This window comes from Lingula anatina, chromosome 5, assembly GCF_051362555.1.
Source record: "Lingula anatina isolate TDL-2025a chromosome 5, LinAna3.0, whole genome shotgun sequence".
In the NCBI taxonomy this organism is placed as follows: domain Eukaryota; kingdom Metazoa; phylum Brachiopoda; class Lingulata; order Lingulida; family Lingulidae; genus Lingula; species Lingula anatina.
The window spans coordinates 13,937,379-13,960,600 of record NC_141771.1 but is presented as its reverse complement, the minus strand read 5'-3'; the positions used below and the strand labels follow the sequence as shown (position 1 = coordinate 13,960,600).

The 23,222-nt window shown below is 36.8% G+C and overlaps 2 protein-coding genes across 2 annotated transcripts; one reads left to right on the top strand and one right to left on the bottom strand.

Annotated features, from left to right (window-relative positions):
• The first annotated feature begins 2,299 nt into the window (after positions 1-2,299).
• Positions 2,300-7,483, top strand: LOC106155106 (wolframin). Its single transcript, XM_087013665.1, has 5 exons — positions 2,300-2,390; positions 3,718-3,908; positions 4,240-4,443; positions 4,782-4,936; positions 5,339-7,483. The coding sequence occupies exons 2-5, from the start codon at positions 3,719-3,721 to the stop codon at positions 7,148-7,150; spliced, it is 2,361 nt and encodes a 786-aa protein (XP_086869791.1). The 5' UTR covers positions 2,300-2,390; position 3,718; the 3' UTR covers positions 7,151-7,483.
• A 4,159-nt stretch (positions 7,484-11,642) lies between these two features.
• On the bottom strand, positions 11,643-23,151 carry LOC106160101 (insulin-induced gene 2 protein). Its single transcript, XM_013536619.3, has 6 exons — positions 22,971-23,151; positions 14,281-14,464; positions 13,804-13,928; positions 13,158-13,324; positions 12,273-12,372; positions 11,643-11,747 (listed from the first exon to the last, which is right to left on the bottom strand). The coding sequence occupies exons 2-6, from the start codon at positions 14,456-14,458 to the stop codon at positions 11,709-11,711; spliced, it is 609 nt and encodes a 202-aa protein (XP_013392073.1). The 5' UTR covers positions 14,459-14,464; positions 22,971-23,151; the 3' UTR covers positions 11,643-11,708.
• Positions 23,152-23,222: the final 71 nt, after the last annotated feature.

Genomic DNA, 23,222 nt, shown 5'->3' with positions numbered 1-23,222 from the left:
AGCTTTGCTTGGACAGCTTCCACGGGACTGAATTTTGAATTCAAATTATAAGGAGGCACTCTAATTTATACTGGTACACTCCACTGGTTTTATTTAGTCAGAGTAAGCATTAAATAAAAGGAGTGCACCAGAGAACCTCTGTAAATACGTCGTAAGTAGGTTATGGCCAATTTCCATAAGGTCAAATGACTTGTTTTTTGACACTCTGGTTACTTTTCCCGGCCAGTTAAGTTGAGTTGCTGCTCATGACAATGTATGCCCCCCCCCCCCCCCCATACATGTAGCTTTTGTGATAAAAAAAGGATTGTTTTAGGCAGAATTAAAGGGATAACAAGTCTTCATCAATTTTGGCAGGAAAAGAGCCATGAAACAGATTTGCCAGATGTAAAGAAAGATGTGCTCATATTTACCAATGGTTAATTAATCCATTTCGACATTTTAAGTGAGTGGATTTTTATTATTATTATAATTATTTTTTAGGGTTTTTGTAAAAATCTTTTAAGAAAGCACAGATTTCAGAATAAGTGCGGTAACCTCAATAATTTAGTTGTAAAACAGAATTTATTATATTTTTGTGTGATGTTTACAATGTAATTAATGTGGAATTTTGAATCCCATCTGAAAAGTTGTTATCCCTTTAAGGAGAATAGAAGGAATGTCATATGTCTGTGGCCCTGCTGACTGTGTTATCAAGTAGGTCACATAATATAATACGTTAACGTTGGACTGCATTTGAGGTGTTTAATTATATAAAAATTTAGGTTGGCATAATTGCCTTCATCATGGTGCTTATAAATGATACCTTATTGTCATTTGTACATATAATACTTCGGGAAAACTTATGATATGTAACTTTTTTATTATTTGATATTTTTTATTTGAGTTTATTTCAGGTTTGGGACTTGATATCCATCTCCAGTCACCTATGACAGAAAAAGGAAAAATAACTTTCTTAGGCAAATGATATAATTAATCAAAGTAATAACTTTTTATTATTTGATATTTAACTCCCATTCCAAGTAGGGAATTGATTCCCAACTGCAGTCATCTATGACAAAAACTTAAGGAAAAATATTCTTAGGCCAATGGATATAAGTCACAGTCATGTGATGCAAAATGGGTCAAAATGTCTTTCACAGGAAAAAAGCGAGCAGTTCACACTTGCTTAGGAAACTATTTACTTTTTTAAATCAACATGTTAAGCATTACACTGGAGACAATGAAAAACATATTAAACATGTACACTAGACCAAAAAATTCTGAAGTTTTTTGGTTGAGTGTCTAAATCTAGTATGTATGTGTAGTTGCTGTACACAAGAGATTTTTCTTGCAATTAAATATTAAGCTTTTATAATTCATTTGGCTGCCAAGGCATTTCATGGTTGTTGTGATCAATGACATGTACTTATACAATGCTGTGTCTGTGATGATATTGTAACTGTTATTGTTGTTAAATAAATGTAATGTAATAAAAAAAGTGTCAATTAATATTTTGAGTTTTGCCCCCTTTTTTGGGGTGTGTGTGTGTGTGTGTGTGTGTGGACAAATATTAGGAGCAGTGGTGCATTTATGGGGGTGTCAGGGGGGTCCTGACCCTCCCTCCTTCGATTTCTAAAAAAATAACACCAATATAGTCCCCTCTTGAATTTTGTCAGAATCATAGTTCTAAACTGTACCAAATGGCACCATTTGTCCTCTAATATACCAAAATTTTTCGAGGCCCATCATCAGGCTCCAAACCTCAGGCCAAGGGGGGGGGGGGGGGGTCGATTTCAGATCTGCAAACCATTCACCCCTTTCAAATAATCCTGTATCTGCCCCTGAAGGGTATTTAGTTGAAGACTTGTATGGTGCACAAGTCTGAAGTTACAAAGGGGGGGTGGGGTCTGAAAAACTGAACCTTGATTTTCGCACACTCAGTTGACCCAACTTACAAAATTAAATAGAACCTATTATAATTCAGTTAAATTTACAGTGGACCTTTTCTAGACTAAGGGTGCAGATCCACCACCCTTGCCAATGGATCTGTTACTGTTTCCTATGACATAAACTGTGTAATATTAATCAATCTGCTTTAAATTTCTTGGCCCTCTTTTATGTTGGAAATAATTAGAATTCTATCAATTTTTAATATATATGTACATTGTATCATTAAACAGTCATATGCCCCCACCCACCTTCAAGAGATTGAAAGAGGATGAAAAAAAGAAAAAGATAGTAAAATGACAAAGCAAGAAAAACATTATAACATACATGTTATTTCTGGATCATAAATTGAGTCATCCGGGGTCATTGCAAAAATAATTAGGAAACTAGGTCAATCTATAACGTGTTCAGGTGTGGTGCACGCAGATGAAAGATACCGTTACTGGAAGCTGACGGCATTCCAGGTAAGAACGCAACTCAAATCTCAGCAGTGATCCATATTTCGCTGCCCACAACAAATTACCTTTATTAAGTTAATAATGTGATACTTAAATTACTGCTTTATTTGAGACTTCAATGTTAAGAAATTAAGCTTAGCTGGGTTTCGTTTCCCGATACTCATTTCCGGGATTAATTTACGCCAAGAGATAATCACGATTGACCGGGTATTGACCAGCGTTTACACGAGGAATGTGACACTTGTAAGCTTCTTACTTTGGCGAGCATGACGTGTTAAGTATTCGAGTGCCCTTGGTTATTTCTCGTGGGGAGTTAATGGAAATAAACAACGGAGTGACGACGGGGATGTGGAGCATTTTTTTAATTGCGCTTGGTGCGCGGGATGCACCCGTTCTGCTCAACTGAAACAATTATCTGTCTTCGTTTGTCTTTCTGCCCTTGCATATGCAGTTCTATGGCCCGTATGAATTAGAGAGAAAGAAAAGAAATAAAAGAACGCAACAAGATGGAATATTAATTTTAAATATATTCACCGCTTTAATTCTGTGTTGACGAACAGTATTGAAGAAATTTCGAAAGATTTCCAAAGATCTATGTTTAATTTTTTTTAACTGAAAAGAAGAACCGTAGTCCCTTACGTCTCTTGTGTAGGCCCTCTTCATTGTTTTCATCATTTGATAATAATAATAATAATAATAATAATAATAATAATAATAATAATAATAATAAAGCATAATCGTGATAAATCCGTTAGCGTGTGGAGCCTCATTAGGCAACCAAACACATTTTGCAACCTAATTTTTTAAAAGGCAAGAATCAGCTTTAGGCCTACTGAATATTAAACCAAAGTTATTGACCCGATACTCCTTTAAAATCCAGATAATCTTGACAAGAAATGCACTCTTGATCGGTTCGACTATTTTCCCCCTTGACCGTGATAAACTCTTTTTAGGCATTTGCCTTTTCGGGCAGATAAGACTGGAAACTTGCCGCAGCCCACTCCAAAGTCAAACATTTCTAGTGGTCCGACCGCAGGAACTCAAATGTAGGTACAATGTAGCTATAGGCCTACCGTCCGTCGTGCTCTGATAAGGATAGACCGATAGACTGTTTATGTATAACAAAAATTAACATTGCAAAATATTGTCTTTTCTTCTTCTCCTTATACACTTTTTTGGTCACTGAAAATTCATTATGGTTAAATAATGCGTCGTGGTTGCAAAATACTTAGGCTTTGGTTGCAAAATGCGGCTCTGCAAGCGAAAAATTGTGAGTTCATAAACAGATAAAACCAAATAGCTGTGTTCATTCTATGTTATTACGTCCCAACAGAATGGCATCAGCACTAGAGAAAGAGACGGAAGGGCGTCTAGACGAGGCCAGAGGTGTCTTGGTGAAAGTGAAGAATGGTGAAATACCCGCAGAAAATGCCAAAACCACGGTTGATTGGTTGACGATACTGTCCGAGCAAGGAAACACGAGAGCTACCGAACTCCTCCGGGAATTTGTACATGATAGTGTTGGTAAGATTGAAATAAAGTGCGATGGATGTAATTTAAATTAATAATAAAAAATGATATATGCTTCATTTTTAGGTTTATTTATATATTTGCAATTCTAAGCCATGGGTTGAGGATCATAATAGGCCTATGCATTGTCATGTACTTATTTTGATGTTATTTTTTTTTTTTATTTCACTAAAGCTTATAACTAAGTCCTAATGAATTTGATATGATTTATAACATTCGTTTTCAATCAAATCTTGCTATTTGTGCGATATTACAGTGCGAAATCGGCTCTTCAGAGGCGTTTTTTTTTAAGCAGAAACATTTTAGGAGTCTATCTCTCTTGTAGGAGTTTCGGAAGATAACATCGCCAAAATAAGTCACTGTCTTGAAGACAGCGACGCGAAAAAATCCGTTAAGCATGCCGCGAAGAGACTGTTTAAGACCATCCAGTCCCGCCTGGATATGACGCAAATACCCAAGACCAAGTTTGTGCAAGCCATGAAAGAACTGATTCCTGACGAAAAGGGGAAGGCTGCTGCTGCAATTACAGGTACAGTAACAGCGCGGGTACTTACAGATTTGGAAAAAGTTTTAGAAATTACAAATGGTGTCAGACCCGTAGCCGGGGAGGGGGATAGGGGGGTTCATAAGGTCGGAAAAGGTCCACTCTGGGTAAATTTGATCTAGATAAACTAAGTTTTCATGATAAAAGGACCACGCGTTCAAACTTCAAATATATATATATATATATATATATATATATATATATATATATATATATATTTGCATCTCTCTCGCTCGCTCTTGGGTAATCCGTCTTCATCCTCAATATGCTTTTCGTTATGCAGCTAATACTTTGTTCATGATCAATTGCTTTTGTTTACTTAGACAAAATCCAAAAGAAAGACACCGTTACCGAAGACGACTTTGTCAACGCCATAGCTAAACAAGTTACTCAAAGTGCTTCTCTTCACTCGCTTCATCAGAGGTTCGACTCGGACGTAGACGCAGAACAGTACAAGAACGCCACCGTGAAGGACAAGGTCAGAACAAATACAAAAATAAATCAGTGTTTACAGATATTTTATTGTCACTGAGGAATGCTGGGTGCTTCCATTAAACTGTGAAACCATGTCGGTCTGTTCATTTTATTCATATTCATTGTCATGTACAGATTTCTAAAAATGTTTATCAACATAAGAGGTATCAAAGTAGGGTTACATTAATTTGCGACGTGTAAATAAAAGGTTTCAGTCCAGCATTTACCGAAGTCCATTGATATAAACGCCAGCTCTTGTTATTTAATTTCTTATTAAAGAATAACTCTTTCTTATCATCCTATCAAGAAACCATACAACATTTTTTGATAGTTGAAATAAAACTTACTGATAAGGAGGCCAGTATTTTAAGCAATAGTTATGAAAACAATAACCATTACATTGCAGATCCTGAAATACCCCGGGAAATCACTGAGCATCGCTTTGGACGAGGTCTTGGAGTATGCTTCTAAGGAGGGCGGGGCCTTCATCATCTCCTGTATCCCTAGCAACCAAATCTATTTCTTGGCAGTTTTCTTCCTGTACAGCCTCATCACGGCGGATCTAGTTTTTGCAATCCTTCCGCTGCTGGTCTTCCTGCTGTGTTTTCTAACGATGTTCATATCCACGCTTCAGATGATGCATGATAAGAAGAAGATTGGGAGTGTCGTAAAAGTGTGGACAGAGATTCTGGGACAGTACAACCCGTCGCTAGATGACTCCACCGTCGAGTTGGAATACACGTGGCACTCTCTGACGCCATACTGGGCCTTCTTTGGTGCCTTCTTCATGGGCGTGGTTTCCTTCCTGCTGGCAAATAAAAACTATATCCCTTGTTCTGAAATGGCTGAATTTTGCGCCTTCCTATCATTGGGTTGCCTTTTTGCCTTTCGGACAGGCGGAAACTACGCTACGTGTGTCTTGGCTATGGTTTTCAACGTGGCATCAACTTTGCAAATCATCGTTCAAAAATTTCCCACAATCCCTGTGATAACGCCAGCTTTAAATCTTTTTGCCTCGCCCATTGTGTCTTTTGAGATGTTCCCCGGCTTCATCTTGCATCTTGGCATCCCTTCAGTTGTCTATGTAGCCATCCCCGCCATTTTGATAAAAATTGCCAAAGACAAGTCGTGGAGCGGAATATATCGTCTGCTTCTTCCAATTTTGGTGACCTTTCTGTGGTGGCAGCTCGCAGTTCTGCTGTATATGTATTCATCTTGGAAGGGGCTGTTCCGTGGTGCTCTAATTATGGCGCTGTTTCCACTCTTGCCAATTTTTGGCGTTTTTGCTATTTTTGGTGCAATTTATTTTGTTTTGAAAACGTTCAGCTTTGGTGCTGTGCTGAAGGCGATGGTAACTTTATTGCTCATTCTCGTTCCAACAATTCTTAGTTTTCTACCAGATTATAATAAGCAATTGCGGAAGAACCCACTGTTTGCAACAAGAAAGGGCAAGTTTGTTTTGGCTGGGATAATGCTTCTTTTGTGTACTCCGCTTTTTATCGATGTAAGGAGCTTTCAGGAGGTTGCTCCACAGGATGTCCTGCCGTGGGATAAGTATGTCAGTATTTGTGGACACACTGGCAAGGAGGGAATCAACAGCGCAGATATCCAAATGAAGTGCCAGAATCTTGCTAATGTAAAAGTCGAGTGGTCAGGCACGGTTCAGAGTGTTCGTGTGAGCAAAATTGACAACCAGGCGGAAGCTTTATTGAAAGTCCTCCCCGAAGTCTTGGCAGACTGGCTGAAATGCATCTACGGAGCGAAATACCCAACTTGTGGAGACACGCGGAACGGCACCACATATTTTGATGAGCTTGATCCCTGTGAGTACAAGCACCTTCGTAGATCGGAATGCCACCTGCATGATCTGAACACTTACCAATTCGAAATCGCAGTACAGGCGAGTCCAACTTCATCAAATCAGTCCCCAGATGTCTCTCTCGTTGCGGGGAACAAATTTAAAAATTTCGTCCGCACCTTATTACCCGGTAATGAGGTGTCGTTTAAGGGTATGTTAACTGGAATACTGGGTGTCCAGCCCCAAAGCATGCCGATCAGCGTCTCTGAGTTAAAGTGCACGGATTGTCCCCAACGATTGGATGAAGCGTCTGTCATTGGCGTTGAGAAGGAAGAGACGATTGCAGCCAAAGTGTGGCAATCTGGTTATGATACTGCAAATTTCTTGCTTTCTCCTTTGTTTGAGTATAAGTTTAAATAAAAAAGCTAATATTATTAAAACAAGCGAAACTGCAATGGGTTATGATGATCACAAGTGATAAAAAAAATGCAACTATAGTTACATACGGGAGCTACGGTTAACAGTGTATATGTTACTCTTTTATTTGAATGCTAATAGTGATAAACAAAGGTTATAGGTTACAGATTCGACCGGTTGCTTCTTTTCAGCCAAGGTTCGTACTTGTTGATGGAGCGTTCAATTTCCTTACTTCATTTAATGAACCTGACCGTTTTTTCTTTCATTTTGCTATATATGAGTGTATTTGTATTTGAAGAACATTTGTTGAATAAAAATGAAATTTGACTAAAGTGATTTTTGTCTTACGTTATGGTTATGAAGAGAAAAATAAAGACGAGTAGATCCAGGAGTTTTTGAAAAGGATGAAAATCTAAAATTCTGGGCATTTGGCGTTATTTGAGGAGTTGATCATGCAAGTCCACAATGGGTTTCTTTTACCGTTATTCTTTTTTAATCATTCTTTTTTATTTTTAGGTGGGTCTTAGATTCGCTATTTGTTAAAAGTATAAAAGTATTGAAGAATGTGCCCTTGTCTTTTCTGAAGTAACTTCAATATGGGTGAGGCCACGCAAGGCAGGTAGTTTAGTTGATATTAAAATTCTCAAATTAAATAATTAAAATTGCTACGTCTTGAGGGAGAAATTAAGAAAAAATATCTTGCTGATTATCCCACCGAGAAGACAGCACTCAGATGAAAGGGCAGTTTGACACAAAAAGCAAGTGGTTTAGTTGATATTTTATTTGTCAAATTGAATAATTAAATTTGTATTTGCTACACCTAGAGGGCGAATCTTACATCCTAGAATATATAGTCAAAACTTAAAGAGATTAAGAGAACTTTTTAATGTAGTTTTACAGGTACAGTTTTTCAAATGAAAGAACACTTAAATGAAAATTTATCTTGCTCTTAAAAAATTCCTAATTATAGGAGGTCTTTTAGAATATTCCTTTGGTTGCTGTGGGAAGAAAGTTTACCCAAGCTGCCTGTAATGGTACATGCACTTAACAGGGGCGGATTTAGGCCGTCTTCTTGGTCTTCCGGAAGACGGTCAGAATTTCAAGTCTTTTCAAGATTTTATATAGACGGGTATCTAACTTTTTCTGTCGGAAGACGGTCAAAAATGAGGATGGATCAACAAAGATAATTTGGAAGACTGTCAGAAAATATCTCTGGATCCGCCCCTGCTTAAGAGGAATTTCTAGCACACTTGGCTGCGAGTCAGCTGGTTGCGTATTCGCTACTGAGGCCTCCAAGTCGGAACATATAACATTTTGGAACCAACTACTGCTTAACTACAATTTAGTGGATTTCTGTTGTTCAACGTAGAAATATGCAGAACTCCGGTGAAAAGGATGCAAGGAGATATTACCCTCTGATGCGTCCGTCACATCCGTGCTGCTGACGCTCTCTTTGGCTCTTTTTCTCTTTTCACTTCTTTGGGAATATTGTCCAACGGATCGCATGTTGCGGTTAGAAGGACGACCTTCAGAGTATGCGCGAGGACGTTTGTCATTTTTCTGGTCGTTCCGCTCCCAGATGGGATTTTCGTACTTTGGTGGTTTTCTGTTGCCAATTTCGTCTCCGAGGGACGATTGTGATTGGTGCAAAGTGTCGTCTGCTCGGTTTAGGCTGCCATAGACTTCCGGTTGTTGTGGAGACGACACGGCAGCAATGCTGGAAATGTTACCAATGCTTTGCGGTGTTACTGAAATATCCCTTGTTGTAGCCTGTTCTGCCTGGCGACCACTCTGCTTTCTTTTTCTCCGATCCATTTTCCCCGCCAATATCAATATGATAGCGACAATGACCAAGAAGATTATAATTAATGCAGTGATGATAAGACCAAGGAATCTATCTGGGTTTTCACTGGAATGTTCGACGCCAGGCGTATTTGACGCTTTTAATGTCACACCCGGTTGTATAGTTTCCATTTTAACGTGTACAGTTCCTTTTCGTAAAAATTAATAGCGTTTTTATTCCATTCCTCTAAAATCCTGTAAATGAAATAATTTTTTAAAAATTAAAAATCTGTGTGTCTTCTTTTCAACACTGGAGACATGAGATTATAGTGAAAAAAAAGGGACGTAGGGAAAATCACCTTTGGAATGTTCACGTTTATTCACACATTGATAACACCCTGGATTTTTACGTAAAAAAAGGGACGATGCAAAAGCCCGAAAAGCTTCAAATAAAATTCTTACCGTCGTTCATATGTACCTAAATGGCTGCCAATTAAACCATTTCTGGTTCAGTTGTCCTCTACAATTTCCCCGTTCATCGCGATTTTGCTTGAGAAAGGGGCTCTTTTGCATAAATGAAGTAGGTATGGTACTTATCACGCATAGTTTCTGTTTGAATTATTTTTGTTTTCTAAAGCGGTAACCGTTTTCGGTTGAGGCAGTGGAATTCTTTTACCATGACTTTTAAATGCAACTTAGACATCGAATTGCTATTATTCAAATTCTTATCGACAACGAGACGGTGTGACCAAAGAATCGCGCCTTCATCTTATTTTATAAATGGCTCTATTCCCGTCAACATTTAGCTGAATGACTTGAATGCAGTCCTCGATACAGTTAATCTCTCATTTTTCTTTCTCCGTCGATCAACGCAAAGATTGTGTCAGGTTTTTGAAAATGTTTGCTGATGCGTTGTCATAAAATGGTTATAGAACGAACTAGCGGCTTTTAATGAAACATATACTGTAAGATTGCATTCCTGATTGACAAGCTATTAAATCAAACAAAGCAGACCACGAACTTCCCTTTGTGGGCAATAGAATTAAATTTCCAGACGGAAAGTGGAGAGATGCTACACGTTTGTGTGCAATAGCAAATTCTACTTCCAACAGATTTACTGGGCATGGTTGCATATGAAATCCTGGAGCTTATTAGGATGAGACTTCGAGACAAGCCATACGTTCTGATGTTTCATAGTTTAATTTAATAATGTCTTTTATAATACATTTGTACATATCAGTTGCACCAACCCCTGGTTTGAAAAAAAAAATCTCTGCCTTAATCCCAACATGGATACTCCCAACACCCGAGTAGGCTACACAGCACCAAAGTTAATACCACAGTTAGGCAGTATTGTGCATTGTAAGTTAGGCAGCAAAATGCATGTATTACAGTTAGGCATCAAAGTGCTTCTTCCTTTTTTCCAGCGAACACTTGAAAATTTATACTATGTAAACAATGAGGTTGAATTTAACAAAATCTAAAAATAATTCAACATATCTTATCATTAATACAGTTTCTCAATTTAAAACGTACTGCTGGCGAGCCACCCAAAAGTAATAGTACGAGTATCATAACCAAAAACGTGAAAGAAAGGGGAAAATAAATTAACATCAAAGATCAAGTAACAATCAAAATAAAAAGTTATTCTACACCATTGTGTAATCTCTGTAACTTAATCAAGTTCTTTGGTATAACAATCTTCAATCAGAGTTAAGGAAATTTAAGAGAGCATAATTCCTCTTTTGATTATTAATCATGAACTTCTTCTAAGGCGACTTAACTTTTTCCGTTTAAGATATATCAACAACAAATGAATGAAAATAAACTGAATGGTGATGAGAATATTTACAATGAGATGAAAAATGCATGGTTCAGAGCGACTTTCATCATATAGAATATATTACAAATATATGTTTAGAAGAAGCACCCAAATTGTGAACACCAATTTATACTTCTCATATACCTCTCACTCGCATCAATAATACTTCTAAAAAGTTTTTTTTCTAAGACATGAATGCTCAAAGCAGCACAGCAGCAACATCCAGTGCAGTATCAGAAATGGGGGAAAAAACTTCCCTTTACCCATCTACTTAATAAAATCTGTAACAGGTACTTTTTTTCATACGTCATTTAGGACAGACGCATCAAATCAAAATTCCTGCTACCCCAACTTAATCTTATTTGATGCTTTTTTAATGCAAGCTTTTCGCTGAGTGATAAAACTTGATGCTTAATTTTGCATGCAGTTCCCTGCAATAAAACTGTCCTCAACATTTCAGCTTTTTTTCTTCAGTGGATCTGAAATCTTTGGTACCTTCTCGTCATCTCTTGCCCAAACTCAGTAGTTCAGACTACTGACAGGAGATCACAAATCACAACATGCACAGTGGTTAATATTCTACAGCTGCCTATTTGTTCAACACTAAAGACTTGGAGAACAAAACAAAAAAATAAAATAACTCCATTCTTTATAACAATGTTGGGCTGTTTTTCCCTGGGTTTCAGCGGAAATAAATCCTGTAGACATAATGGATATACACAGTCTTGTAACGGGGCAGGTTTTAACCTTGAAGTTTGACTTTGACCCACATTTACAATGTCAATGTCACGAAGGACCGCTTGGAGTTCTGCTTTCACTTCTTGTTTTCTGCCCGTGAGCCGTTTTTCGGTCCATGAGTCATCAGCCTTCTATCACACTTGTCCCAATTTTACATTTGAAACACGTCATGATGCACATTCGGAAAATTAGTCCGCCAGCCATCTTTAAAATTCAAGCTCACTCTTGGTGCTCTTTTTCATCATCGACAACATCATCCTGTCAAGAAAAAAGATATTTGTAAGGAATCATACTTGCTATTATCAAAATCTGCAAAAGAGCAACTTGCACTTCATAAATATATTAAGCTAGTCCAAAAATATGGAAAACTGCCATTTTCAGTGATCTATTATTCAGCTATCTGAAATTAATGTTAATTCTATAACAATACTTTAATACTAGATGTGGTCAAGTACAGTATGCTAGCAGTATGTTAGATGAATCTTTTTACAATGGACAACCATTACGTTTAGAAATTTATGCATCTGAGAGGAAACATTATCAAGAATTAGTATATACAGTTGACTTCATATAACTCACCTTTTATTTCAAATTATTATCTTAAACAACGTGTGCGTGCATGTGTGCATGTGTCTATTAGGTGATAGTTAACGGACATTACCAAAGTGGAATCTTTGTGTTCCTCACATTTTTAAGTTGAGCAGTGCCTACTGCACTCTGAAATTATTAATCAAAAACGCAACTCTAATCTGACAATAAGACATTTTCGTCTTTTTTACTCACAATAGCCAGCTGTCTGCCTATGTTTCCCATAGTGACGCCCCCTGAGAAAAATATGCTCGGTAGCCATGATCTGACATAGAGGAAATCTGGCTCTGTATACCTGAGGAGTTGAAATAAAAACGTGAATTATTCAACATCTGAAGTAGTGCACACACTATGATGATTTATCTTTGTTTTAATATAGACATAAGACATTATCAGTTACTTAAGTGTAGACCTTGACACATTGAGACACTTTTGGTCCATTTATCGCTTCCTTTTTTTTTTCTTTTTTCTGGAGGGGGTGGGGGGATGGATGGGGAATATTGTACAAATGTCAAGTCAAAATGAAATAATTTTGTTCATAAAATGCATTAAAATGTCTTCACACCACGCTGAATGTATCAATTACATGAAAATAAATGTGAATTTGGTTCTGGTTTAGTGAAATGACATGCCTTAATTGTAATCAACAGACTGTGCACAAATGGTAAATGGTTTTATCACACACATTACTGAGGTGAATATCCTAGTTTAATAACTATAATTAAGGTCATGCAAAATCATTCTGAAAATTTTTGCACACTTGATATATATTGTTTTGCCCTGGTATAAAAGTAAATAAAGGGATAGTAGAATGGAAATGGTATGTGTATATTTCTGTGCAACTTGATTTAATCCCAAAAGTTTTCTTTCTACTAGTAAGTATTAATTTCAAGTTTTAAAGAAATATGATTACACACAAAAAATTAAACTCATTACAACATGTTTATCATGAATGACTTAAACAATGAGACAATTCCTCCTGAATCTTGCTTTTTTTTGCCTGTAAAAACTTCAGCACACATGACACAGAAGACTGTCGCTTCCAAAATAAACCTAGACATATTTATTGCAAATACTCACCTAAAAACACCGTGATATACCAGCAACTGCGTCACAAATGTCGCCAGGACGGCTATTGCGATGCCAAGGCCGAAGCCACTCCTCGACCTGTCAAATAGCCACCACAAGCCTATAGAGAGAGCCGCCAGTGTAAGAGACAACTGGAAGTTGTTGGCAAAGTCTATTTTCTGGAGGGTAGCGAGTCAAGGAATAAAAATCAAGTCATGGCTTTAGATGCTGTTCTAAATGAATTCCAAGCACGAAACATTATCTGTGCTCATTCCAACACATCTCTTTCTTCTTCACTATGCCCCTTTGTTGCCAAGTGGTTGAAATAAAAGCAACCCAGTCAAATATTGGAACCTGCCCAAACTTGGTTCAATTCAACACTGTATCATATGGCATTCCTTACACCCATGAATCATGAATTTAAACCTGCAGTTGTGACACAAGTCTTACATCAGTTTACAGGTTTTATATCAACTTCACAGCAAGAACTTTAATGGCCATAGACTAAAGTATATTCTATCAAGTCAATATTGGTAAGGATAGTACAGCACTAGTTTTGCATAGGTTTCCTTTTAAGGCTGAACTTTTATATCAATTTCAGAGCAAAACTGTAGTGACAATAGACTAGAGTATATTCTAACAATATTGGTAAGGATACAGCACTGGCGTGGTTTATTCCTACAAATACTGCTATACATCTCATCACACTGGACCATTCCTGTCTGTATTTGTGAGACTCTCCCAGACGTTTGTCCAGGCAGGGATATAGGAGACCTATGATGGCTGGAACAGAGACAGAGAGAGATGGGGTTCACTGTTATGGTTATAGCAATTTGTGCTGCAATGTTTCTAATGAGAGAGAGAGAGAGAAAGGGGGTTATATATAATTTAAACATGAAAAAATCTGTTACCCCCCCCCCCCTTCTGTTAATATCAATGTGTGCAATGTTTTTAAGGAAAAGAGTTAACACAACCCATTTCTAGAAACTTATGATCAGTCTTATTTTGGATGTCCTTAAGAAGAACGATTCCTTGCTTGCTTTAGTTACATCACTTTCATAACCCCACCCATATAATGTTCTAACCCTCTCCCCCAACACCAAACAAACACCACCAAATATATTACACAATTTACCTGCTGCTGTGCCACAACTGGGCGGCACCCACCAAGCTGACGACAGGAGCAGGTACTCCTCGCGGAATGCTGTGATTCGTCTCTGGACTTGTAGAAAGTTCAGCACCAAAGCAAAGATAACACCCACCACGAACAGCACGCAGCCTCTGGTAAGGAGACTGGCAGCAGAGGTAGACATGGTTGCCTGGAAATTATACACAAAGGGTTAAATATTTGTCTTTTTTTCCCTTTCTTTTAAATTGCATCTCATTTGAACTTCTGACAATGAAGAAAGTTCAAAACCATGTATAGATTGGCCATTTTCTCCAGATTAAAATGTTGTAGCAAAGTTTTTTTTTTTCTTTTAAAGTGAGGGGGGGGAGTGTCACCCTGAGAAAAAAAGTATAATTCTATTGCCCAAGTATTCATCCCTGTGAATCCCCCCCCCCCCCCCCCCCCCCCAAAAAAAAAAAAGCAGATCACTGGAGAAAATTCCAAGCTGTTACACGTTGGCAAACTGAAGAATGTAAATTATGCAAACATCTGCTGTCTCACCCTTGACAGTAAACAGACAGCATTCACGTGCCTCCAAAAAACGTGACAAGGGCTGAACAAGACTGGATTTACATAGATTTAAATATCTACATCACTTTCCATCTGATCTAACTTGTCACCAGGTTTACTCCAATGGTCACCCAGTGGTAGAGAAACGCTAACAAAAGACCCCCCCCAATGGACAGTACTTAGTAAGTTGTCCATCTAGTCAAATAATTCTTATTCCTTCTTGAGAGAAAAAAGAGCAAGCAGGCTGTGTTCCTGTGTAAATAATAAAGGACATGACAAAGATACAAAGAGTAAACACTTGTCCAGACACAGTAGCAAAGTCCAGGCAAGATAAGATAGCCCCTTTTTTAATCAACTAATTTAATATGCTAGTTCAACAACTAGGATGTACCAGCAGTATATTTTCTCATACTCCCAATTATAATAAGAATTTAAAAACAAATAATAATAATAAATAGCTGTTGAATCACACAATAAGACTATTTTTATTGAAAGAGAGAACAGAGCATAGAACAGAGAGAACATTGTTCTTGATGAATAATAATCACTCATTAAATATGCATCAGCATAGATTAGAGGGGTTCTCAGAAGCACCACCAACACTATATCTAGTGTTTGTCAGCAGCAAATTAAAGAGAAATATGCAGTTAATTAACTAGGCAATTCACTATCAGGGTAACCAAGTCAAAGGAATGTGGCAAAATGACTCTGTGGTAACGAAGTCTGCATACTTGAAACAGAGTGTGCAATTCTCCATGCACATGCCTTCATAATGGAAAACTAGAGGATCAGAGAGGCGATACCGCCTCCGGATATTGTACCACCAGCTGGAGTAAGCGCATTCGGATGGGTAGTGATTTTCTAGACAATAGGCCTATTGGTTTTCCTTGAAATGTGTTATCAGTGTTGCATATATGCTGACAAAAGAGGAAACCTATGGGCAACACTGGGCATATCTCTGCTAGTTTTGAAGATATGAGGGGCAAGAAAATATTCAAAGTTCAGTTCATGGTGAACAGTAGGTCAAAGGTCAATTTCAAGGTCACAGTTTATGACTGCCTATTCAAGTTCAAAAGTAACTATGGGCATTTCTTTGCCAAGTTTGGAGATATATAGGCCAGAAAACATGCAAAGTACAGTTCATCATAAAAAGTAGGTCAAAGGCCAATTTCAGGATCACAGTTAGATAGCCAGTATATGACTTCCTATTGAAGTTCAATAGTAACTAATGGCGTATCTTTGCCAGTTTAAGAGATATAAGGGCTGGAAATTTTAGTTAATGGTGAAAAGTAGGCCAGAGGCCAATTTCAAGGTCACAGTTAAATTACAAGTATATGTCTTCCCATTCAAGTTCAATAGTAACTATGGGCGTATCTCTGCTAAATTTGAAGTATTTCACATTTTATTTTCACCACTAAATATTGGATGTTGAACTTTTATATATAGTGCAATGCCTAAGCTGTATCGAAAACAAAACACGGACACCACCTCCAGTGTTGCGCTTGACAAGCTCTACAAAATGCAAAAAACAAGAGGTCTCTATCATTAACAGTTCCAGAATTGGAGAGAGTTTTCAGTGTCGGCATCTAATGGCCGCTACTCCCGTGAAAATGCACCAATTGACCCCAAACTCACGAAGATGACAGAAGACCCTCAGGGTAACACCTGTCCATAATATCATAAGTTAGATCTGTGAAATTTCTGAAAATCGGCATAAAATATCAAATTTTTTGCAAAAAATTCCCATTTTTAGAAAATTTTGGCCCGTTTGACCTTGAAATTAAGGTCAAAGGTCAAATCCAAGGGCATATTTGAAATCTCCACATATGACTTTCGGTCAGCCATCTGTAGAAAATTTTCCCATAATTCCTTCGGTATGGGAGATATTTAGCATTGAATTTCCAAAAATTTTGACAAGGGTGCCTTTCGACGAGTGTCATGCCAAGGGCAATGCACCGACTGAGACAAAAATACCCAGGGGTTCAAGTTGAGATTATATGTGACTTAAATCCAAGAGATGGGCACACAGGCCCATGCAGTCTAGGAAAAGAAGCGGTAACGGTGACTTGTATCCTACGACACCCTGCGGAGCCAACGGAGCTTACGGAGCCGGCGGAGCCGTACGAGACGGGTCGGGACTAAAACCATGAGTACCGCCAGCGTAGACGCTGGTGGTACTAATGATGTAGTTCATCACTAACATCTAACATATTTGCATTCATGGCAATAAAAAAGTGTCTAGCACAGTGGTTTGTCATAGCAGTGCTTGGTCAAATAAGCAAATGAAACTGATGGGACTTGTAAATCTTTTTATCTTCGTGTCCGAGTAAACATCTTAAAATGGTTCTTGCCTTTTTTGTGTGGAACGGGTTTACTCATTAGTTTGACCTGAGAGAAAAGAAAACCACCCTATGAATGCTCAACTTTTCCAATCTCTCATCATTTTGATTCAATTATAATTTGACCTGACCAAAAATTTCATGTACAAGACTACAAAATCAAACAACTTGCACAAGCCTAGTGAGGTTTCTATCCTCTAGTAACTCCTGTATACAAAACAAGGAACAGTTTAGGACACTTATCTCTGATTGATATTGATGTTAAGTCCATCAACAGCGCAAATTACCCTTGCACCTACTTTAGAACATTCGATCAAACTGCATTACTTGGTACACTATGTTGACATAGCCTAGAATCATCTCATCCAATGGTTAACCATTAACCACTGAAATATTTAGTTATCTTCTTTGTTGTTACCACCCCCAACCTCTTGTATTCATCAATGTTGGTATGGCTACATGTCAGTGGAAAAGATGTCTCAGAATGCCCCTCCCCCCTTTTTTTTTTCTTCTTGTAAAATTTTCACCACTGACAGTAATTCAGTTATAACAGATTAAAAACTGGAGATTATCTTGCCAGGTGCCATAAGCTATTAAGATCTACTCTTAACATTTTCCAAAATAAATCTAACAAACAAAATGTCCCGTTCTTAACGAGACAAGAAGCACACACAAAAATAGCAATATGAAATTATTGTTCTGTGTTGCAGTTGCTAACATTCCTCTATGGAATACTAATGCATCCCGCATAGCTCACACTAGTAAGCTTTTTTTACTAATAACTGTTGGGAAGCTTTGAAATCTGAAATTGGTTAACCCGATACACAACTGGTGGTCTATATGATAACATTTTAGTTCATCAGTTACTGTCAGTCACAGGTCAAGGAAAAATCTGTGACTTCTTTTCCTCTTCTTTTAAAATCTTAGAATTAAAGCCTTAAGAAGGGAAATATATCAAATACTTGCAAACAGGTAATGGGTTGTTACCTCAACTTGACAAGATAAACACACATACACAATCAGCCACAACTACAAAAAAAAAAACAACAACAACTTCACCTTGTAAATAGAAAAGCGCTCTGAAATGAGGGATGTTTTGGTTTCAAATACCTCCCATGAACACCATTGGGGCCCGCATGATGCTTTAAAAGCTTCCAAAAGTAATCACCGTCTTCTTGAGTCTTCAAAAATTAAAATCAGCTGACGCGGTGTGTAACTGGTGTTCATTTTTATGTACAGACACAGATGTGTCTGTACATATTGCCATCACCTGCGTCTGTCGTCGCCGATGGCGATGGCGATGGCGATGGCGATGGCGATGCCGATGCCGATGCCGGCGCCGTGCACTTTCCTTGTAAACACGATAAGTGGAGGGCAGTTTTACTTTTTGGCTTTATATTTACATAGCTGATGAATATTCATAAAACGCAGGTCAAGTTCGAAAATCAGCATGATCGGGCCATTATTGTAGAAGTTATGCTGTTTTTTCACTTTTCAGCATATTTTTCACATTTCTTCAGATTCAATTCTTAGGCATGTTAACAGTCTCATTATTAAACTAATAAGATACGTAAAAGTTTTTGTTTGACATTTCCTGCATCTTTACAACATTGTTAGTTGATTTTGTAAAAATGATGGTAAACTTGTTATTGTGTATTGTGTAATAAAGTGTCAAAAATGGAAAAAAAACACATATCATTGCAGTTTGTCAGATTCAATCATCCACTATGTTCAGAATCTCATAATAGAAGAAATTGGACATTTAACACTGCTCTGTTGATATTTTTCCCATCTCATCAATTTTCTTAGTTGATCATGTAAAAATGGCAGTAAACTGTTAATTTTATTTTATGTTAAAAATTGTTAAAAATTGAAAAAAAAAAAAAACATTTCAGAACAGTGCTGTCTTGTTTCAGCATATATGCAGCACCGATAACACCATAAATGGAAAACCATTTGACCTTTTGGCTTGAAACCTACAGAACTGATGAATATTCATAATACGCAGGTCAAGTTCGAAAATCAGCATGATTGGGTCATTTTTAGTGAATTTAGGCTATTTTTTCACTTTTTTTCAGCATTTTTGCAACACTGATAACACAATAAATGAAGAGCTGTTTTACCCTTTGGCTTGAAACTTACAGAACTGATAAATATTCATAATACGCAGGTCAAGTTCGAAAATCAGCACGATCGGGTCACTTATAGGGAATTTATGCTGTTTTTTTTCACTTTTTTCAGTATATATGCAACACTGATAACACAATATAAGAAAAACAGATTGGCCAATTGTCATTATACTCACAGGAGGGGCCAATCTTACTAAAACGCAGGTTGAGTTTGAAAATCAGCATAATCAGTCCATTATTTTAAAAGGTAATGCTGTTTTTTCACATTTCCTCATATTCAATTCTTAGGCATGTTAATAGTCTCATTATTGAACTAATAAGATACGTAAATGTGTTTGTTTGGCATTTCCTGCATCTTTACAACATTGTTAGTTGATTTTGTAAAAATGATGGTAAACTTGTTATCATGTATTGTGTAATAAAGTGTCAAAAATGGAAATAAACTCATATCATTGCAGTTTGTCAGATGCATTCATCCACTATGTTCAGAATCTCAGAATGGAGGAAGTTGGGCATTTAAAACTGTTCTATTGATACTTTTCCCATCTCATCAATTTTCTTCATTGGTCATATAAAAATGGCAGTAAACTGTTTATTTTGTTTTATGTTTAAAAAGTGTTAAAAATGGAAATAAACCCATTTCAGAACAGTGCTGTATTGTTTACATTTTGGCATTTTCAATATGTGACTTTGAAGTTCCATGGGCCTGAAGGCTTTTGCTAGTCACATTTTCTGAATAACCATGATACTAATATTTTATAATTAAAAATTGATGGTCATTATGCTGTAAAACATTATGTAATATTGCATGAAAATTTGAAGAAACCCCTACTTTGGGCACTGCTCCCATGATGACCATTTAAGGAAAATCGTGTCACTTACTGTTCTCAAACTTACAGGAAAGAAACATGGAACTAAAATACAGCTCCAGTAGGCAATGCAGTCTGTTTGGTATATTTTTCTGGCAATTAAACAGTTTTTTGTGAAAATTTAATTTTTCACTTATTGGCATTTTCAAGGTGTGACTTTGAAGTTCCATGATCCTGAAGACCTTTGCTTGTCACATTTCCTGAATATCCGTGATACTAATATTTTATAATTAAAAATTGATGGTCATTATGCTGTTAAACATTATGTAATGTTGCATCAAAATTTGAAGAAACCCCTATTTTGGGCACTGCTCCCATGATGACCATTTAACAAAAATCATGTCAATTACTGTTCTCAAACTTACAGGAAAGAAACATGGGTCTAAAATACAGCTTCAGTAGGCAATGCAGTCTGTTTGGTAAATTTTTCTGGCAATTAAACAGTTTTTTGTGAAAATTTAATTTTTCACATATTGGCATTTCCAAGGTGCGACTTAGAACCTCCACGGGCTTGAAGACCCGTGCTAGTCACATTTTGTGAAAATCCATGACACTTATATTTTATTATTAAAAATCGATGGTCATTATGCTGTTAAGCATATTGTAATGTTGCATCAAAATAGAAGAAAACACAATTTTTGGTGCTGCTGCCTTGATGACCATTATGGAAAAACCGTGTTACTTATGACTGTCAAACTTTCAAAAAAGAAACACAGGACTAAAATGCAGCCTGAGTTAGAAAAGCAGTCTAATTGGCTCCTTTTTCTGGAAGTTATACATTTTAGTGTTATATTCATTATCTTTTTTGGCATATTCATTGTGGGACTCGGAGCTCCCATGGACATGAAGCCAAATGGTAATCATATTTTCTACATGTCCATCCTATTTATAGTCAATAAACAAAATTTGGTGATAATTATTCTCTAATTTATTATGTAATGTTACATCAAAATTGACAATCTTTTTGCACTGCTACTGCAAACATTATGAAAAGAAAACTGTGCTACTTATTATAATTTTAAACTTACAAGTACGATTTTTAGGATTGGCCTTCAGCTCATGAGAAAACCAGCTCTATTGGATTATCATGTTTATTGTATTTATGCATTTTTTGTGAAATTTTCATTTTTCTCATTCTGGCACTTTCTAAGTATAAACTTGAACTCTGATGGGCCTGAAGCCTTATGCTTTTACTTTCGTCTGTGTTACCTGTTGTGCATAAGTTGATGTTGACTGTGCAGTTAAACATAATGTATTATTGCATCAGGATTGGTAGTCTCCTATTTTGGGCATTATGGTTTTGTGCTTAAGGTGTGACTTATGGGCCTGAAGACCTTTGAGTGGGTCAGTCTGTAAATTACCCTTGGGTATCACTAGATTAATTTCAGAGTTATAAAGTCATTTGCTTTAATAGGCCATTAAATGAGATTACGTAAAGCACACTTGTTAATATTTCCCTGTAAACTCCCAAAGGTAAAGCTCTCTGCTAGATTAATAATAAGGAAGCAGTGATAATTATGCAGGTAAATTTTGTTTAATATTGCAAATAAGTTTTAAATATATATATATATATATATATATATATATATATATATATATATATATATATCAAACTGGAAGATTAAAAGTTTGAATAGCAGCTTCATTGGAATTATATTTACCTCAAGCTCTGCCAAGGAGGTTATATTTTCACCCCTGTTTGTCTGTCATCCACATAACACAAAAAGTTATGGACTGATTTTGCAGAAATTTTCAGGAACTGTCGGAAGTGGGCCAAAGAGGACAATGATTAATTTTTGGTGGTGGTCCGGATCAATAATCAATCAATTATCAATAATAATCAACAATTGCTGCCTTGGCAGAGGTCTGCACTCTCAAAGTGCTTTTCTAGTTTTGTTGTTTTCCTTTATAATTTTTTCTCAAACACTTGCATTTGTGACTTTTAGCCCCAGGCAGGCTGTCATCTGCCTGGGGCTCTGCACATTTTCTGTATTTCTACATAAGCAGTTGTATTGTTTTTTATGTCTTTAAACATTATGTAATATTATTTTATGCACTGTCATCATTTTTCAAATATTGAGACTTTCATAATGTGAATTTGAACTCTCATGGTCCTGAAACTGTAATCTTATTGAAGGGGTGGATTGAGACCATCTTCTGGGTCTTCCGGAAGACAGTCAGGTTATTAAGTTTATATTGACTGGTATCTATTTTTTTCTGTTGGAACACCATCAAAATGGAGGATGGATCAACATAGATACTTTGTAATACTGTCAGAAAATATCTCTGGGTCCGCTCCTGTTATTGACCATGTTACCTGTTGTGCAAGATTAAAATTCAGTGTTGAGTGACAGTGCTATTATAAGCATTATTTATTATTGCATCAAAATTGACAAAATGACCTTTTTTGCATCTTTATTTTCTGTTTTTTGTCTGTACATTTGACAGCTTTGCTGCCTTGTTAAACTCGTTAGTTACTGTCAGACAGGTCAGTTTAGCTGCCATTTCTGGTTTCTTGTTCTTTTTCGAAAGAACTAATCGTTCAAATATCATTCGCTTGCAAGTAAGATATGGATGTCTACCGGGTTTGATTAAAAAAGAACAGCTGAAAACTTTGTTGCTGTTTTTTTAGCCATTTACGGTCTTATCTAGGCAAAAGTTCAAATCATGAAATCCAAAACATTACACCTGGCGCCGGTTGAAACAGTTCTAATTCACGCTTCATTTCAACCTATTTTATCATTTCAATAAGGTTCACAAATACCTGGGTACCGTAAGAATCCAGATTGTTTACGGAATCCAATACTTACCTTTAGCTATCCTTCTTTCAATCTGTTTCGTTATTGCTACTAAGGTATATGCTACTTCCCATTCACTGCATCATGTCAATCTCACACCAGAAATTTCAACCAATCAGAAATTGGGTCACACGATCAGATCACCTTGAGCTTGTCAACATGAAAGAATGTGGGTCAGGTATCATGTTTACATAGGTTGTTCAAAACATATAAGGCATGTTGATAAAAATGAAGTATTCAACAGTTTTAGAAATTCAATATATG

Excerpts from the sequence above, each read along its gene's own strand:
- LOC106155106 (XM_087013665.1), top strand. The coding sequence starts at position 3,719 with ATGGCATCAGCACTAGAGAAAGAGACGGAAGGGCGTCTAGACGAGGCC. Across the intron at positions 3,909-4,239 it reads ATTTGTACATGATAGTGTTG|GAGTTTCGGAAGATAACATC; the intron begins GTAAGATTGAAA and ends TCTCTCTTGTAG. Across the intron at positions 4,937-5,338 it reads ACGCCACCGTGAAGGACAAG|ATCCTGAAATACCCCGGGAA; the intron begins GTCAGAACAAAT and ends ATTACATTGCAG.
- LOC106160101 (XM_013536619.3), bottom strand. The coding sequence starts at position 14,458 with ATGTCTACCTCTGCTGCCAGTCTCCTTACCAGAGGCTGCGTGCTGTTC. Across the intron at positions 13,325-13,803 it reads GAATAAACCACGCCAGTGCT|AAAATAGACTTTGCCAACAA; the intron begins GTATCCTTACCA and ends GCTACCCTCCAG. Across the intron at positions 11,748-12,272 it reads TAGGCAGACAGCTGGCTATT|GATGATGTTGTCGATGATGA; the intron begins GTGAGTAAAAAA and ends TTTTCTTGACAG.